This window comes from Rattus norvegicus, chromosome 15 (assembly GCF_036323735.1).
Source record: "Rattus norvegicus strain BN/NHsdMcwi chromosome 15, GRCr8, whole genome shotgun sequence".
NCBI classification, from domain to species: Eukaryota; Metazoa; Chordata; class Mammalia; order Rodentia; family Muridae; genus Rattus; species Rattus norvegicus.
In genome coordinates this window covers 19,451,550-19,471,270 of record NC_086033.1, presented here as the reverse complement: position 1 = coordinate 19,471,270, position 19,721 = coordinate 19,451,550, and the positions used below count along the sequence as shown (strand labels likewise).

The following is a 19,721-nucleotide window of genomic DNA, read 5'->3' as shown; positions in this document are numbered from 1 at the left end:
AACAAACAAACAAAAAATAATCAAACAACAGTGCGTGGCCAGGAGTTTGGTTTCTGGTAAGGTCACTGTAGCGATCTTATAAAGAAGACAAAAGGTACGTTATATTTCTTAGTTTTTGTAAGTAAGGTTGGAGTGACATTTTGGCACGTGCCCATTTGTAAATTCACAAGGACTAGATGGAGGCCCTCTTCCTAGCGCCCATTGTCATCTCCAAATTGCTTTCTCTGAGCCATAACCCAAGGTGATCAGTGCTATGAGGAATCTCAAAGTTTAAAGGTGTTTCTGTAATGCAAAGCAGAAAAAAAGCTATAGATCGTTATATGACTCTCAAGTCACCATACTGACCAGAGGGGGTTGACTTCGGCCAAGGCTTGTCTGTAGTAGTGAGCTTATCACTGGCTGTCCAGTTTCCTCATTGTTAGAGTGAGATGGTTTGCTTCCGTGGTGCAGTCTTCCAGAGAACGAATGCTCACTATGGTTCAAGAATGTGGCCGGTCTATGCCAGTTTCCTTCTTTATAAGTGTCGTGAATGCTGGGGGAAAAAAAAAAAAAGCCGTTTTCATCTCTGATTTGCATGTGGGTGGCTCTGTCTTTACGTTTTCTCTTCATCGTGATATACGTTCAGGGTCTGATGTCCTCCGCATTAAGCACGCTCACAGGTCATAGGACTGTCCCCATCAGTATTCGTCTTGAGAGCATTTTCAGCTTTCCACAGTAAAACATGGTGCTCACTAAACAATCTCTCTGTTCTCTCATTTCTCAACCCCTTTCTCCTGGCACCCTCCATTGTTTCTGTGTGGGTGTCTCACAGAAGTGGACAATGTAGTATGTGCCTTTTCTGTGCAGCCTGCCTTGCTTGGCAAATGTTTTTGGGATCTTATTATTTTTTACATTATAACATTATCACAATATCCTCCTCTTTCTCCCCTTCATCGTCTTCTTCCTCCTCCCCCTCTTTTGGAAACAGGGCTTCTCTGTGTGCCCTGGCTGTCCTGGAACTCAGAGATGTGCCTGCCTTTGCCTCTGAAGTGTTGGGATTAAAGGCCTGCGCCACCACCGCTTGGGTTTTCCTTCCTTTTTCACAGGTGAATGATATTCTACTGTGTGTGCTGTATTTGGTTTGCTCATTGGTTTTCTTACAGGCAGGTATATGCAGTCATCTACCTTCCAGCCATTATGAACAATGCTGTCCAAGAAAGAACATGGATGTATTGGGATCTTTTGGATATAAACCTAGACGTGAAATTGCTGGGCCATACTGCGATTCTATGCTTAACGTCTCTCCTTTCAAAATAGGAAGGCTGTTGTTGTAAAAACATAAAAATAAAAAGTAAAGTTGGTCTTTTACCCCACTGGGTCCGCACCGCGGTGCCGCTAGATATCTGGGCGGAAACACATCCCAGCCGCACACTTTCCTACACTCAAACACTCGCATAAAAGAACACACAACACGGGGCTGGGGATTTAGCTCAGTGGTAGAGCGCTTACCTAGGAAGCGCAAGGCCCTGGGTTCGGTCCCCAGCTCCGAAAAAAAGAACCAAAAAAAAAAAACCACACAACACAATAATCTTTGACCCAATTGGTAAGATATAATTGCCCACTTAAACATACAAAGCCCAGTACCACCCATCCCTTAAGAACATTGATAACAACCTGTAAATACACAGAGCAGAATCTTAACATCACCTGCCATGGCTTCTCCCCCCTCTCTCTGTCTCTCCTTCTCTCCTCTAGTCTCCTCCTCTTCCTTCAAACTTCTCTCCTGCCCATCCTTCCTTCTCCTCCAATGAGAAGGCCTCCTTCTATCCTGTACCTGCCCCTCACCTGTACTTTACAAATTCAATGGGGAAAAGGTTCTGGTGAAGTCACCTGATTCCTGAGTACTGTGACTAGGCAGCTATCCTTCGGGCAGTGGAATTAGCATCAAAATACAGATAACTTCAGGGCAAACCACAACAGAAGGCAATATAGTCCCTTTGGGTGATGGGGCCACACAATACAAGGCCACATAAGTGGGGCTGGGAGACACATAAAGTCAGTCCGGTTTTGGTATGTTTCTGCTACTCAGATTAGGATTAGAGAAAAAATTAATAATAATTATGGTTTCTAAAAGGGAGTTTTATTCTTTGTATGTAGGTAGATTCCGGTTGAGGCCAGTCAGCACTTGCACATCCATCCATCGAGCTCTAAGTTGCCTGTGTGAGTGGGATGAGAAGGTTTGGGGTCTTTGTGCAAGGCTCCCTTGTGGGATTAGCATCATTGAACACATCTGTCCACTAGCTAAGCAGACCCTTCTCCAAACCCTATTCTGTATGAAGCACTTAACAGAGCCTTACAGGACCCTAAGTCTCAGTAATCAGTTCCTCATGGTGAGCATGGCTCTACTGGAGTTTTGTAGACTGTGGGCCTTCGACTCAGCTTCCTGAACAACCCTGGTTAGCTAGAGAGCCTGACACTGACTTACCTGAGCCACTGACAACGTGCAGGTGAGTTTTTCTTTTCAGATCGCTAGAGTCAGATGGAGTAGGTGCTTAGAAACGTTGTAGGCGAGTGTATTGAAGTGTTGTTAGTAACGCGATCATTATATAAGCAAAATAAAAAGCATAGAAGATAAAATATAGAAGTCCATTTTCTAATTGCTAGACCCCCTTCTTTCCTTCAAGTCCGAGTGAGACATTAATTTTACATTGTGTGTGTGTGTGTGTGTGTGTGTGTGTGTGTGTGTGTGTGTGTGTGTGTGGCAGCAGGGGCGGGGTCATGCCGAAATATCCTTATGAAAGCTAAGACAGATGTTCTATCGTTGAGCCATATCCCTGCCACCCTGAGGCAGAACAGTACGTGCTCTATGTTCAGCCAAACGTCATAGGAAAAAACTGTGCCCTCCTCATATATCAATCAGCAAAAGTAAGTGCAGGGCCAAGACTTTGTCTAGTCTAGTTTTAAGGTAGTGGTGATGTCAGCAGAGGCTGGGTAAGGAGTAATGAGGTGCTCCTCTTCTGACTGCTAGAGGTAGAGCTGATACTCCCACAATAGCTGTTACAAATGGAAGCCCCTCTAATTCAAACCTCAGGTACTAGTGGGAGTGGAATGGAAATCCTGGACTTCCTCCCCCGCTGGCAGGAAGTTGACCTAAGGTCCAGAGTCCCATAACACAAAACCCAAACTGTCCAAGTTCCAACTTTAAAAGTCACTGTCACACCGTGAACCCGATATCTCATACCAAACGGAAACGATGGTCGGTTCCAGTAGTGGGTTGACAGAGATGTAAGGATTACCTGCCAGCCATTTTAGAGTGTCTATGATGGTTGATATTTGACAGGGTCTGGAATCACCTAGCAGACCACCTTGTGACACAGTCTGTGTGAGATTTTCTAAATTGGGTTAATAGGGGTGTGAAAACCTATTCCAATCTATTCCATGGCCTGGGATCTCAGATGAAGAGATAAAGAGAGAATAAAAAGGAAGTGGGCTGAGTGGCAGTTTCCACTGGGTTTCTTAACTGTGGATATAATGTGGCCCGATAACCAGCCAGCTCCTGCCACCGACAGACTCCTGAACTGTAAATGCTTTCTTGTCAGGCATTCGGTCACGGCCATGACAGAAATAACTAATACTGTGCCCATATCTAAAAAAGGCTTCAACAACAATTATGATACTCTTGAAATAAATGAGAACAAACAAAGAACCAGTCACAGCAGAGAAATAGAATTCCCAGACAGAAGCCAAGACATATAGAGCCAGTTGAAGATCTTAGAACTGGGGGAAATAAAGAAAGTTGAAAAAGGAAAAGGAACGAAACCTGGAATGACTGCTACGATGCATTCAGTAGCAGAGTGGGAAGACAGAAGAATCAGTTCACAGCACATGAAACAGGAGAACTGACCTAGGAGTCTAAATGAAAGACAGGAAAAGAGAAAAATGGACAGAGTCCCTCGGGACCTGTGGGAACTAAAACAAAAGTGGGAACGACCACATTAGAGGAGACATGGGAGGAGGTGAGAAGACAGCAGGGCTAAAACTATTGAAAGAACTGTCTTGCCATGGAGACTGTAAGCTAGCAGGGCAAAAGCACCCCGTCTGAGAGAGGAGAGAGTGTGTGTAATAGCGCTCTTTGAGGAGAAGGTAAATCTGAATATATAAGGCAATGAGAGGTAAGTTGTGTTACGTCTCTCTCGAGCAGCCTGGATCCCTTTGCCATCACCCCCAGATGCTGGGATTGCAGGCATCTGCTTCTGCATCTGACTAGGAGGACCATGGGCAGACATTTAAGCATCATGTTGGGAGATAGCTGAAAGCTTGCCCAAAGGAAATACCAGAATGTCGGCTTTCTCATTAAAACCATGGAAGTCAGAAGGAAGGAGCACTGCATTCCGAGAGGGTTAAGAAAAAATTGTCAATTAGAATCATTTTACCCAGGGGAAGTCCCTATACTTTCAGACAGAGGAAAAGAAAGAGAATTTGTCACTAGAAGCCCATCCTGAAAGGATAGCCTTTTAAAGGAAACATAGGAAGGAAGAAATCTTGAAATAACAGGAAGAAAATTGTGTGGCAGAGTGATGTGTTAACTACAGCGGACTAACCTGGATGAGCCTATAAACATTTGGGACATTTAATTTGTAAAATTGAAGGGGCCCCTGTAAACCTCCGGGGATGGGTAATTTCACCAGGGAATTCTCCCAAACACTCAGCGAAGAATTGAAACAGATTTTTATTGTCTTAAATGAAGGATGAGAGCCCTTGCTGTTCTGTTTTGTTTCCTGCTGCTGTGGTAAATACCCAGAAGCAGCTTGTTGTGGGGGTGGGGGGAGGGTTTATTCCAGTCAATACTTTGCAGGCCATTTTGAGGGAAGCCTGAGTAGGACCTCAAGCTAGAGTGCCCCACGACCACCCCCAGCAGGAGCTGAAGCAGAGGCCATGGAGGGGCGACGTGCTGCTTACTGGCTTGCTCTTGTCCAGCCTGCTTTCCTCTACAACCCACCATTACTTGCCCAGGGCTGGCACCACTCACAGCAGGCTCGGTCCTCCCACTTAAGTCATTACCCAACATAATCCACAAACATGCTTGGAGGCCAGGTCTAGGTAGGCAATTCCTCAATTGAGGTTCCCCCTTCCCAGTGACTCCAGCTTGTGTCAAGTTGACAAAACTGACCTACAGAAGTAGCACCCTCACTTCATGAAACACCAAAGCCAATAGCAAAACAAAACACAGAGACCAGTGGACTGTAGATATAAAAACACATCATGAAATAGTAACGTGTACTAGATATCTCATATATACTATACATATACACCATATATATATATCATATATATAAATATAAAATGAATTGTGCATTGTGACTAAGTGGGGTTTCTTTTAACCAGTGTAAGGCTGGTCCACTATTAGGAAACTTGTCAATACAATCAACCAGATTGTAGTAACAGGTTAGTGAAAAAGAAAAAACAAAAACAAAAAAAGAAGCCTGGTTGGTAATACTGACGATAAAAAAAGCAAGTGACAAAATTCAACTGTCATCCACGATAAAACTCCAAAAAGGGGAAGGAGAGACTTCCTCAAGTCAGTGTAGAGTAACTGCCACAGAATTTCTGCCCAGCATCTTAGAACACACCCAGCCTCTCACAGATAACCGAGATCTGGACCAGGGTGGCGCCTGCTCTCTGCATTTCTTTGCAACATATTTAAGGGAGGCTTGAATGGTGATATCTGCTAGGAAGTGGGGGTACAGCAGCAAAGTCAGGAAGAAAACTGTCCGAGTACGGACGTCGTGCTGGTTCGTACTGACCTTTCTCAAACAATTAAAAGTGAGAAATGCCTCGGGGAAAGGAAAGGAAGGCAGGTTCCTGTGATTTCAGGGCCAGCCAGGCTAGAAAATATAAAATAAAATAAAAAAGGTCCCAAAGACAAATAAAGCTTTCTTAGGCACAAAAGTGGCATGCCAGAATCTATTCTAGCTTTACATGGTAAAATACACATGTGGATCCTGGAATTTAAAATGGCACACCATTTACTGTCACACAGAAGGAAAAGGGAGTAGGTGTGGGTGTAATAAAACACACACGGGATTTATAATCTAAAGGCTAAACAAAAGGCCTGAGTAAGAAGAGAGACTGGAACAAAGGCATTGGTCCCCCTGAATTGCCACACTGACGTAATTGCAATTGAAGTTTTGGCAATGAACTTAGCCTCAGTTTATGTCCCTAGCACACATGAGGTCAATTCCTAGCACAAAATTTTTTTTTGTAGGTGTCAACAAAATATATCAAAAGAAGAAAGGCAAAGGAACTCTAGTACTTGGGTTTTGAAAGAATGGAGGGGGTCAGTCTACTGTACTTGAAGTACTGCTTCAGATCCATACTGACATTGGTGGGAGATTCTAGGACAAGAGACAGGTGGATCCCTGAGTTCCAGGACCGCCAGAGCCACATGTAAAAAAAAACCAACAAAAAATTATACCCAAGAGGCCAGAGATGGTTAGTGGTTAAGAATATCGGTTGTGCTACTAGGGGATCGGGGTTCAATTCCCAGTGCCTACACAGTGACTAAAGTGTCTAAAGGGATCCAGTGCTTTCTTCTGGCCTCCATGGGTAACCAGACACACATGTGGTACACAGAAATACCAGAAAAAAACACCCATACACAGAAAATAACAACTTTAAAAAAAAAATAGAATCATACCTAACACAAATCAGCTCAGGCTGAATCACTTACGACATGCAACTAAAACACTTCAAGGGGAAAACCATAAGAATTTGAAATCTAGGGTTTAGGGAAAGAAAGAATTCTGAGGTTTGACACCAAAAGCACAAGAAGAAAAAAAAATCACAACTTCATCGAAATTAAAAAGGAAACACAAAATCAAACAAACAAAACCCCCAAACTTTCAAGTCTTAGATATATATCTGTTTGTGTGTGCCTATATTTGTATATGGAGAAACCTTTCCTGGACCCCCACGTTGCTGATGTAAAGTGGTCCAGACGTTCTGTGTCATTCTAATTTACATTAAAGAACCCATGTTCCCAATTTCACACAACAGCAATGGTAAAACCTACCAGTAAACGTGTAAATCTTGTGCGTACCAGCAGTCGCTCTCATTGGCTGGCACCGGTCTATCTCAGCCACAGCTGCTGGTCCCCTTCTGCCCACCAAGTTCAGAAGGTTTTCCCACTGAGATGGCCTTTCCCGGTCTCTGTGAATGGCCCCTGAACGGCTCACACTCGATCGGTTCATCCCACAGCTGTCTGCCTGGCACTTGCTGAGTATCTGCAGGTCAAAGCCTCAGTCTCTATAATCCGCACTAGACACTGGTTCAAGCAGTGGGTCTGGGGCTATCTACAATTTCCATCTTACCGGGCTCCAAATCAGAGGTTGCCATGACCTGCTTAGGCTAGCTAGTAACTCGAGCTCAGGAAGTAACCAAGTGTCCTATTCCAGGACGAAAAGTACTCTATATCCCAAGGTTCAAGGGTCCTGAGAGTTGGGATGGGCCACACTCCTGGAAGAACGCAGAAGCTTCTAGATTCTCCAGCCTGGCTTTCTGCTGGTGACAGGTCCTAACTGAGATTCCCCACCAAAAGCTTATCAACCCAGGAAATTCCAGGAAACTTAGGAACCATGTGTCACGCACTGGTCATTCTCACATCGGGACCACTTGGACATCACAGGGCATTTTAGGGACTCCGTGTGAGAAATCATGTTAGGAGGAAGATACAGACATTAAAACGTCACGCTTGACATAAATTCTCACAAAACCTATATCTGAATGTAGCAGCTTTGGAAATGCTAAGACAGCTAGATATAACCCAGACATCCCTCGGTTGGAGAGCCGGGGGCAAACAGTCGCATAGCATAGGACATTTCTCACCGGCGAAAAAGCAGCAGCAGCCTGAGTGAGTGGACGGGATTCTCAGTGAGAAGGACCAGTACCATAAGGTTGCATAATACATGATTCCACTTACGAAACATTCTTGAAATGGTAAAATTACAGAGACGGAGAACAGATTAGTGGTTGTCAGGGATAAGAAGAGGGTGGGGAAGAAGGGAAGCGGGTGGGACTCCTGAAAGGGCAATAGGAGGGGTCCTTGTGGTTATGAAATGCTCTGTGTCTTCACCATATCATTTTTAGAACTCTGGTCATGATAAGTATCGTCCCTTTGCCACCATTGTTACCCTGGAGGGAGCTGGGTGAGCGCTTTGCACGCTCAGCGTAATAGTTGATTTCTTGTGTTTTTATTCCTGTCCTTCTGTGGGCGTGTGCACATGAGTGCTGGTGCCTGCAGAGGCCAGAAGAGGACATTTTGGGTCCCTTGGAGCCTGAGCTATAGAAGGTTGGGAACCATCTCATGTGGGTGCTGGGGGCACTGAAATCAGGCCCTGTAGAACAGGAAGTGCTCTTAACCATGGAACCATCTCTCCGGTCCATTGTTACATTTTTAACAGTGATTGAGTGTTTTAGTAGGTTCAGGGTAAGATTACTTGTGTGTCTGAATTTTACATCGTTCAAACCCAACCTAGCTCTTTTTGTCCAACCAGCCCCACCTTCCTAATCCCAAGTAAGTAGTTTCTACATTCAGGTTGACTTTCTAACTCCCACATCTGAGAAAGAACACACAGTACTTAACCTTTCTGCTTCTGGTTTATTTTGATCTACGTGATGTTCTCCTCATCTGTTCTTTTTAACGCCAAATAGTTGGATTTTATTTTTCTTTATAACTGAATATAATTCCACTATGACTATATATACCACATTGTTTTTGTTTCTGTCTGTGAGTGGGCTCCTAGGCAGAATCTGTTTCTTAGGTATTTTGAATGCTGCCAGAATTAACATGGGTGAGCAGCTCTTTTTCAGGTATTCTGATGAGAGAATATCATTTCTTAACACCTGCCTGTACGGGGCGGGGGGGGAGGCTCTCTCTAATTAGCTCAATTACCTTTTTAAAAATTAATTTCTTCAGCAAGTATACAGCGTAGTAGGTTTATCACCACCACCCCACCCTACCCCTCTTCTTCTAGGGTCTCACGTAGCCTGGTGTCAGACTTGCTGTGTACCCTGGTGGTACTGGGGATCTGGCCTGTAGCTTTGTGTAAGCAATCTACCAGTCAAGCTTCTGGCCCAGCATGCTTCTCCCTCCCTCCCTCATGTGTCGTCTTCATACATGGAAATCATCATTCTTTGTTCATACTACCCCCTCTCCCATTTGTACTTCCCTTTCTCCCCCGTGTCCACTGGTGTCTTCCCCCAAATCCTGGTGCCTGAGGAAGTCAGAAGAGGTGGTCTTCTAATCTTTCGGGACTGGAGTTATAAATGGTTGTTCACCAGCATGAAGGTGCTGGGACTAGAACCCAGGTCCTTTGCAACAGTAGTACATACACAGAAGAGCTGAGCCGTCTCTCCAGCTCCTCACCTGATTTTTTGATGATACCTAGGTTCTACATATTAAAGAGACCACCCAGTGAAACGTGCTCTGCCCCATTACTCTCTTGTCCCTTTCTGAATACTCCTTTTCCCACAGTCTTATATCTGCTTTTCATATTTATTTGTCTAGATTCCACATATGAGAATATGGGGTATTTGTCTTTGAGTCTCCCTATTGTTTAACCATCTTAAAAACTAAAAATTAATTGCAAATAATAGGGGAATACTTTTTTTTAAAGTGTATGCAGTGTTGTTCAAAGAAATTTGCAACTTCCTTCTGCACATTTCCTTGCAAAGTCAGACCCTGCTGCTAGCTACCACCAATGTGTGTTTCCGCTGTTACGTGGACCACTACCTGAAACTCTTGAATATTTTAATTCATTTTGGATATTGCATAGATAACATGAAGAAAATTAAAGAGTTTGAACTGATCTGATTATTCTTACCGCGACAGTTTGTTCTCATCTCCCACGCGGGATTAATAAGATTGGGTCCCATCTTTCAGTTTGTTAGGTGACAGGCATGGCCCGATTCAAAATTTACTGTGCTAACTCATGACAGGAATCGAGTCCACTGGAAACATGGTGAAGCAGCCAGCCAAATTCACGGTAGATACCATCAGCGCTGGACAAGGGGATGTGATGGTGTTTGTTGAGGACCCAGAAGGAAACAAGGAAGAGGTACGCCGGAGATGCCACCTCCGTCTGGAGTCACTGGATCGATCAGTCACCGCTTCTTCAGACCCTCACATCACTCAGCCAAGGACCTCGAGGCTTGCAGTGGCTAAAGCAGTTCGCCTCAGAGCTATGCCTGAGCGCAGTAGTCAGTGATTAACACAAACACAGTGTTTGATAAAGAAAATGAGTTGGCATGAGACACAGGACTTGTTAATTGGGGCGTCCTGATTTTCCTCTGCTGACCATCGCTGGGTCTTTGATCTTGATCAAGGCATGATCTGAACTTCTAAATACACCAACATATTGTCTAGCTTCCTGTGGAGCAGGGTCTCTGCCCACTTCTTGTTTTATTTTTCTTCATTAAGACCAAGTCTGGCAGCTTTTTCTTTTCATTTTTTAAGATGTATTTATTTATTATTTATTAGTACACTGTAGTTGTCTACAGACACACCAGAAGAGGGCATCAGATCTCATTACAGATGGTTGCGAGCCGCCATGTGGTTGCTGGGAATTGAACTCAGGACCTCTGGAAGAGCAGTCAGTGTTCTTAACCACTGAGCCATCTCTCCAGCCCCAAGTCTGACATCTTCTACACTTGTAACAATCACCAAACCATTAAGGTTCAAGTGAATCTGCTTCATTCTTACACCTTTCACTTTCTCTAACTGATAATCATCTTCTCTTCTAGGCTCGTGTGACCCCAGACAGTGATAAGAACAAGACATACTCTGTGGAGTATCTGCCCAAAGTCACCGGGCTTCACAAAGTAAGATAAGGCACCACGGCCCTGGCATGGTCTGCTCCTTGGGCTTGTATTGTTACCTGTTAAACAACAATCTTAGGAAGAGGAAAGGTCTTGTTGGCAGTTTGTACAGTGCTGGGTGTGGAATGCAGGATCCCTAGTATCCTTGGCAAAAGCCATAAGTGATTAAAGTTAAGATTATGCGATCTCATTTGGGGGAAAAGGTAGGATCTCTATAAATCAGACTTGACATTAGAAAGCACATCCCCATTGTTTATATTCCCCAGGGGAGTCATTTGTGATGTCCTGATTTCCTCTCCCTAGTTCCACATGGGTACCTAAAGAGTGAAGCTGTCTGTCTGTTGTATGGATACCATAGTGGATAAACTGTGGCCTCTGTCCTGAATGCTTTCTTACTCATTCTGCTTTGTGATAGGCTAGAGAGTGTACTGGTCTTTGAGCCCAGAGGACACACAAGTTCAGCCCATTAACAGCAGCAAGGAATAGACGCAGCTTCTGGGGAATGTCAGGGATCCAGCTTCCGGGCCCTTCATCTCAGTATCATATCAAGCCCCATTTGAGACCATTCCAGCCTGGTTGCATAGGACAAGAGCTAAGAGCCTGGGCTACAGCAAATGGGTAACCTAGGAATGTGTCTTCCATTGAAAGCGAGTCTTTGCCACAAAAAAACAAAAAAACCAATCCTCCTATGGCATGACTTTCAGATAGGTTCTGCTTTTCTGCCTGTGCTTTTGTGAATTCACCAGGATTCTTCTTACTCTAGAACTCCATGAATCTAGAAAAATGAAATTAAAAAAAATTAAAACTAATTCATTAATAATTAATGAATTCATAGGAAACCCAATCCACCGCTCTTAAAATATCCCAGAATGAGAAAGTTTTCCTAAAACTTTAGACAGAAGTCATTATATTCTGTCTCAGACACATTTATTAGGAAATGATCTTAGTCCATGAAAAATCTGACTTTATTTTTGAAATCTTGGGACAATGCACTTTATTCTGAGAGTGCAGTGACCCTCTCTGTATTACTAAAGGAGCCCCGTGTCTAGAGATCTAAGTATAAATGGTTGTTTATTTTCTGTTAGAAGGGCCAGACGCCCTATAAGATGTGCTGGGATAATAGTGGCACAGGATTTGGGGGAGTGCCCAACCAATGACTGGTCTAACTTGAGGCTATGCTACAAGAGGGATCCCATGTCTGACACTGTCTGGATGGCCTGGAACTGGAGGCTGGGGAACCCAGAGACCTGGGTTAGAACATAGCTGGGAGGAAGGGGGTGCCCACACCAAGTGCATCTGCTGGAAGCATTTTCGGACCAGGATATCATGAGTATTGCCATATGCCCAATGGGTCCAGGTAGGGATTGAGTTCTGGCCATCCACCTTTGGGTGTCCAGTCCTCAGGAAGGTGAAAGAAGGTTGGATAGGATTCTTGCTAGCCAGGGAGAAGCTGCCACCTCTCTTTTGTCACTTGTAGGTCATAGTCCTGTTTGCAGGACAGCACATTTCCAAGAGCCCATTTGAAGTGAACGTTGACAAAGCCCAAGGAGATGCCAGCAAAGTCACTGCTAAAGGCCCAGGGTTGGAAACTACAGGGAACATTGCCAATAAGCCCACCTACTTTGACATCTACACAGCTGGTAATGTATCACTCGTCCAGGCTTTGACCTTTGATGGTCTTGCGGGGTCTGATCCAAACGCTCTGTGTTTTAAATTGACGGGACAACTTTTTCTCATGAGTTAGTTGTATTTTTACATATCTTCACTTTGTCTCTGATTGAGAAGTAATAAGTTGTTGTACAAATTTCAGTCAGCACTAAATTTTACCGGTCACATGCTAGACCATGTTTTATGGAAGACTGGGGGAGGTGGGCAGCACAAATGAACAAGATGAGTCCTATCTATTTCTTAGCTTTCTTTTCTTTGTGGTTTTTTTTGTTTTGTTTTGTTTTTGTTTTTGTTTTTGTTTTTGAGACAGGCTTTCTCTCTGTGTAGCTCTGGCTGCCCTGGAACTCGCTCTATAGACCAGGCTGGCCTCAAATTCAGATCCATCTGCCTTTGCCTATTGAATGCTGAGATTAAAAGCATGAGTAACCACCTGGCAGCTTTATTTTCATGTTTTTTTGTTTGTTTGTTTTTTTTAAATAGAAAAATAGGTGACAGTTGGTACAGCCTTGCCTAAGTGACCCCCTGTGTTTGCCCTTTGCACTGGTTGGCAGCAAGCTTTTGGGAGGGGAAGAGGCGCTCATGGAACGACCATTCTTTCCACAGGTGCTGGTGTGGGTGACATTGGCGTTGAGGTAGAGGATCCCCAGGGCAAGAACAGTGTGGAGCTCCTGGTAGAAGACAGAGGCAATCAGGTGTATAGATGTGTCTACAAGCCACTGCAGCCTGGCCCCCATGTGGTCAAGGTCTCCTTTGCTGGGGACGCCATTCCCAAGAGCCCCTTTGGTGTACAAATTGGTGAAGGTAAGTATTGGCCAGGCGTGACTGTCAGGCCTGGGCTACCTCTGTCCTCCTCCTGCCAGGGCCCCTTCAACAGGAAGTGGTGCTTCATCTTTAGGATATTAGTGCTAACACGGGTAGTGCTTCTCAGCTTCCCTCCCTGTGTCAAAACATAATGTGAAGTGATCACATTAATAGGTGACGAAATTACATGACTCATAGACAGCCGTGATCACTTGGCCCGGTTTCTCTTGGGCCTGTGGTGATCTAGGAAGAGCACCTGTGACAGAGGACCTGCTTACTGCAAGGAAGCCATGGCGCCAAGGAGAGATGGAGAGGGGCCAGGATCTCACTAGTCCTTTATAGAGCTCACTTCCAAGGACCTGACTTCCCTTCCTAATATGTCCCACATTTTCAACGCTTGCGCCCTTAGGAAACATTTTAAGTCCAGTCTGTACCACAGACAGAGTATCCCCAATCTGCAAACTAGATTACTTCATAGTCCAGATTTTTTTTTCCATTAACATGGTTCTAAATAATTTTAGGTTTTATGTTTTCAGATTACAGAAGTCAGTTAATAAAGTCCACGCAAATAATTTTAAATGTGTATCTGAAACGGGCTGGAGAGGAGGCTCTGTGGTGAAGAGCTCCTCCTGAGCGACCAGAGGGTCTACATTCCGTTTCCAGCAGCCACACCAGTGTCTTTCTTCCACCTATAATCCTAGCTCCAGGGGTTCTGATGCCCTCTTCTGGCTTCCGTGGGCACCTGGGCACATGACTGACGTGTAAACACACACATTAATTAAAACACACACACACAGACACACACACACACACACACACACACACACACAACGACCACCACCTTTAAGAACCTTATTATAGCAAAATCTTTTTGTTCACGCCCTTTTGGATAAGTGATATTGCATCCATATGCAGAGGGACTCAAGTGGGCTGGATTTGGTGTCCAGGAAGAAGCTTGACCGCAGCAGGTCCCGTAGTCTACTCACTTTCCTGTCAGACCCTCAGCCCAGCTGTATTGGCCCAACCAAGTCTGTGTGTTTTGGGTACGATTGCCACCGCCATTTGGCAGATGCAGTCACAGGGGCTTTGGCATTGTAGGTCTCTGTCAGTAGAACTACAGTTCCCTCAGTGCGCCTGTAACTACTCTGCCGAATCCCTCTGCAACCAGGAGCATGTGTTTGCCCTGACTCTAGAGGAGCTCGGTCTCTCTCCCCCTTTCCCCAGACCTTGCTGCTCTTTTCCGTTGTTACTGATGTTTTCCAACTATGCTGCCTTTTCTAACCGTACTTGCCTCTCCCTGTTCTGTCCTCCACCTCTGCACCTGCAGACCTGACTTCTCCTTCCGAATCCTGCCTCTGGGCCAGCCTGGACTCTGAAGCTGCTGGCTTCCTATTTGCAAGCTCTGGGCCAGAGGCTCTTGCTTTGGTAAGGGCTGGTTGGGTGGGGCATCTTTGCCAGTTCTTTGTGCTGCTTCTGTGTGTGACTTCAGGAAGTTCCTGTGCAGGCATTCGTGGTCACAGCTTGTATGGCCAGATCCCAGCCTGAGCAAGGTGCTGAGGGATGGCGGTGGGTCTGGCACAAGCCACAAACTCTTCAGCTGAGTTGGCCGAGTGTTTGAGTTGGCCGAGGGCTTGTAGGAACTGAGCAGTTACCTTTTTTTTTCCCTTCCCCACATTAAGCCTGTTGAGCATGCTCTGTATTTCCATGAGTGTCTGTGTGTGTTTTTGGTTCTTTTTTTCGGAGCTGGGGACGTCTGTGTGTATTTTAAGACACATTTAACCCCCCCACCCCAGGGAATTCTTGTCATTTTTGTTGTGACTTATTACACATGTGACCAACTGTTTTCCCTTTGATAAAGAAAAAATGACCCTCCTCCTAGATAATCATAATCGAAATTCCTTTGACATAAGGAAAGAGATGGTTCGAGGTGGCTTTCTTCATTCTAGTGATTCGTAATCTCATTCATGGATTGGCTTATTCATTCTGGCACAGTCAGCATTTTTCTTTATTTTTAATTTTTATTTACCGCCCTCTGTTGTAGTGATTTAACACTGGATGGAGCTTTATCCAGGCCTGCTGTTAAAGGCCTCTAGTCTCAGCTATTGGGTGGCCGACAAGTTCAGAGCCTGCCTGGGCCACATGATGACAACTTAGTGAGAACCTGTCTCAAACTTTAAAAAGGGCTGGGTGGTAGACATGTACAGGACCATGGCTTTCATCCTTAGACCTTCAACACACACATACACACTTAGGTGTAGTGGAAAGCCAATGTCACCGGCTGTTATGTGCCACCACGTACCGTGTTCTTCCACGAACAATCCAACATGATCTCTAACTGCCAGGATGTCTGTGTTCCCCTCTGGGGATTAATGGTTTGCCACATAACCAACAGGAAGGTTGTGCCTAATGAGCCTCCTTCCGTCCACTTTCGGAGCCTACATATAATGGACTGTCCTATGTCATAGTGGAGAGGAAAAGCCAATGCATAGACAACAGGACATGACACCCATCAACCTCTCATTTCTACTTAAGGAGAAAGTTGACTATGCCGGGCAAAGGGTTTCTGGGAAGAATCTGTCTTTCTGAGCCTCCTCCCCGAGCCCTCTTGGAAGAGTAGCGGCTCTGTCAAGTGAGGATGCCAGCCATCACCAGAGTTCTTAACTTTCGTCCTTGTGGTTTTCAAAGGAGAGCACAAATCCTGTCAGGCATGGCACTTTTCTGCTGATGCTTGCCTTTGTGGATGCCAGAGCTTGGTCACAGCCACCTTTGGCTGAGAGCACGTTTTTAGGCCTTTTTTTTATTTTGCCTGGCTGTTCACATGCACGACAACAGCCATGTCCAGATCTTCAGAAAGTTGCTGGCTCGGGCTTTGGAACTCAGATGGATATTTCAAGTGCTGCATTTTCAAGTAGACTTGAGAAAGTCTACTTCCCAGTCCCTGGACCTTGGAGGGTTGCAGGGAGGTCGGGATAGTGTTCAGCAATCAGTCTTAATGTCCGTCTGCTCATAAAAGGCTAAAACCCAGGACCAGGAGCAGCACAGTGTGGATTCTCTGCTCTCCCTCCCGCTGATGATGCTAAAATAACTTTTGCACAGAGCTTGTGCAGCGAGTGGGACAAAGTCATGCTGTGTCTTCCTTTGCTAGCTGGTGTGCTTCCTGAGCAGGACCCCTGGCCTTGGGCAACTGCTGGGTGCTCTTTGTGCAAAGCAAACATTTTCTTGGCGGGGGTGAGCCCAAGTTACCTGAACTTTTTTTTTTTTTTTTTTTTTTTTTTTTGTAAAATATTAAAAGGTGAACTGATGTCAAAACTCTGTTTGCAGCCTGTAACCCAAATGCTTGCAGGGCCAGTGGCCGAGGCCTGCAGCCCAAAGGCGTCCGGATCCGGGAGACTGCAGACTTTAAGGTGGACACCAAGGCGGCTGGAAGCGGAGAGCTTGCTGTAACCGTGAAGGGCCCTAGTAAGCACTCGTTTTTTTCCTCATCTCAAATAAACCTTAGCTAGTTTTTCAGCCGTGATATGTTGGTAAACAGCCAATGGTCGGTCCTGACTGGTGTCTCCCAGTGAGCTGTGGCAAACCTCATATGAGACCTCTCTGTACTTTTAGAGAAGGGAACGATGATCACTTAGTAACATCCGCCCTGGATATAGGTAGGCAAGACCAGTGAGTGGTTTGACAGCCTTACATATTAAGACCCCTGGGATAGGAAACAGTGCTATAAGGAAATTGGAGAAATACTTGGAGAAAGACAACACCCCCACCCCCTTCTCGGAGACCTGTGTATAAAGTGGATGATTCTTACAGATTCACATGGACGGTGATGTTCTGACCTGGAATCCAAGCCCGATGTTAAAAGGCAATGCTTTCTCCAGTGCCCTATACATTTTACAGACTATGATGTTGTGTCAATCACTACATTAGCATGATCGCTGGTCATAGGAGACTAAAATGCCCCAGGATGGTTTTCTTGGCAGGTAGTTGGCAGAGGGTTGTTTCTGCAGTAGGCTGTTCCTCCTCCCTCCTTTGGGACGGAGGCAACAGTCATGAGGTCAGCATCTCCTGTCTCAGGACTTCCAGGGAACGGAGAGGTAGCTCTGAAGGCCTAGCTGCTGGTGCCAGCAGCACTTGGTGGCTTTAGTTTGTAGAGGTCCGCGCTTCCTACACCGTGTTTCTCTTGTCCTCTGTATGGGCATTAGCCTCAGTCCAGGACGTTCCTGTGTGAGCTCAGAGCTCAGAGCCTTGGAGAAGGATTTGCCCCTAGGACAGCCAAGGTTCTAGACTGCCCAGACCTAAAGCCGAGTACATGTAGCTCTGCGGCTGTCCCTCCATCCACCCACAGTCCACGACCCCTGCTCAGCTTATGGCAACAGGAGCCAAAGAGGTGTTCTCTTCTGACCTTGGAGACCTTTCTTGACTCACCACATAAAACAAGTTTCTGCCGGATAGATCCACATTGCCTATTGAACCTAAATCCTGCCTTGTCATAAGTAGCTTATAAGGGCTTCCTTTGTTGTACTGCCTTAGCAGGAAAAGAGTCATAGGTGCTTAGTCCAAGACAAGTAATCATAAAGATGACCTCCCTTTCCAGTGTTTGTGGGGCAGCAAGGGGGCTGTGAGGTGGGGGCTGGAAGGCAGTTGGGACTGGGGGAGGGGGAATACTGAGACCCAGTAAACAACCCATCTGGCCTGGAACCTCAGCCTCCACCAGCCGAGAGCTTTTTGCATGGAGTTAGCTGGGAAGTCTTCCATTTCTCTCTCTTGGAGGCTGAGAATGGCTCTGGTTTGAGTTTTGGAAAAACCTCTCCCAGCTTTAGAGGGGGATCTCACATTCAGAGTTTAACTTTTGTAGGTCGCCTGTGTTTTGTGGGGAGTCTCCTTGTAAGCCAAGGATTATACTGCAAAGGCTGTGTGCTTGCTTGCTTTCCACAGAGGGCCTGGAGGAGCTGGTCAAGCAGAAGGGCTTTCTGGATGGGGTCTACTCGTTTGAGTACTACCCCAGCACACCAGGGAAATACAGCATTGCAGTTACTTGGGGGGGACACCACATTCCAAAGAGGTGAGTCCGGGTTGGAGAGGGGCCTCATCTAGAGGTATGTTCAGCCTGTGACAGGCTCACAGGAGCCCACTGCCTCCCAGGCTGCCAGAAGGAAGAGAGATCGGCTTTGTTGAAGCCTCCCTCCCTCCCCTCCCCACCTTTTCATCGCAGCACAGACACTTGGCTTTCTCTCAAAAGCAACAGAAAGTCGCTGTGGTTTCAGCTGCCCTGCTTTAAATCAAATGCCGGTGGTTTGTGCCTGTGGGAGGCAGGGGAACCAGAAAGAGGTGTAATGGAGAGCAAGTGGGCTGTGTGTCTGTCTGTACAGCCTTACAGAAGCCGAGGCTCTCCTGCTCAATGAATGCCTCTGTTCACGAGTGCCACAGGGGCACAGCGGGCTATGGTTCACATAAAAACCCATCCACAGGATCGCCATCAGGGACAAGGGATCCCTGGGCACAGCGTTGCCTGGGGCTATAGCAGTTTCCTCTTTGGACCCCTGTGCTCTGACGCTCTCCTGAGGGCAATTTAAACGTTGAATACATTTTGTTTGTCTAGAGAAATAATTGAGCATTATAGTAGCCCTCCCTTGTCCATAAAAGTTACCTTCTAAAACCATAAATATATGCCTGAAACCAACCCCAGACAACGTCATGTGCTGGGTTACCCCCCCCCCCCAGACTTGTACACCCATGAAAAAGTTTAATTTATAAAATGCACACAATAAGAGACTGGGAGCACTAGCAAGGAAGCAGCAGAATGAAAGCTACATGAATATGCACCATAGTTAATGAACTACACCATATTGTGCTGGACTTCCCCTTCTTGTGGTGTTAGATGACGTAATGAGATAAAGGGGAAAGAATAACGTAGGCACCGTGGCCAAGCACCGGTCTGCTATTAATCTCATAACGATACACACACTGTAGACCAAATTTGAAACTTAAGAAAATAAAACAGAAGATAAGGGGGACCTCTTATAAGGCTTTCAGTGTCTGAGCACTCTTATTAAAAACGTCCCTTGCCAAAGTTGAAGCATGTTCGATCACATACGAATGAACTGAAGCCTGTTCAAACGACTTTTCTGGTGATAGCATAGGTAGGAGAAAGAGAAACGTGGACATTCTTACCTTTAAGGCTCCCGCTCTAGAAGGCCCTGCCTACCAAAGGTCACTCACTAATGAGCTAACCAGAGCAAGTAGTGTGTTGCTTGAGTGACAGCCCAGTTACCCCCAGCCCCTGAAGCAACCATATTACATTATATTGTTGACATAACAATGGCTGTGGGGGTGACCAGTGTGGGGGAAGAAACTTACTTGCCTAGAGTTTCAGCCTCTGCAAAAGAGCAGGCAAATGGAAAGAA

The 19,721-nt window shown here is 45.6% G+C and overlaps 1 protein-coding gene and 1 long non-coding RNA gene across 4 annotated transcripts in view; one reads left to right on the top strand and one right to left on the bottom strand.

The window, feature by feature from the left end:
- Flnb (filamin B) overlaps nucleotides 1-19,721 on the top strand; it is a 133,067-nt gene that overhangs the window by 54,008 nt on the left and 59,338 nt on the right. For all 3 annotated transcript variants that reach the window (XM_006251780.5, XM_006251781.5, NM_001107288.1), the window contains exons 5-10: nucleotides 9,976-10,094; nucleotides 10,780-10,857; nucleotides 12,332-12,494; nucleotides 13,126-13,323; nucleotides 16,645-16,782; nucleotides 18,253-18,379. In XM_006251780.5, coding sequence (XP_006251842.1) covers nucleotides 9,976-10,094; nucleotides 10,780-10,857; nucleotides 12,332-12,494; nucleotides 13,126-13,323; nucleotides 16,645-16,782; nucleotides 18,253-18,379 — 823 coding nt within the window. The remainder of the gene's footprint in view (nucleotides 1-9,975; nucleotides 10,095-10,779; nucleotides 10,858-12,331; nucleotides 12,495-13,125; nucleotides 13,324-16,644; nucleotides 16,783-18,252; nucleotides 18,380-19,721) is intronic.
- On the bottom strand, nucleotides 1,241-19,684 carry LOC134482086 (uncharacterized). Its single transcript, XR_010058104.1, has 2 exons — nucleotides 19,489-19,684; nucleotides 1,241-11,629 (listed from the first exon to the last, which is right to left on the bottom strand). It is a non-coding gene; the product is annotated as an uncharacterized LOC134482086 (long non-coding RNA).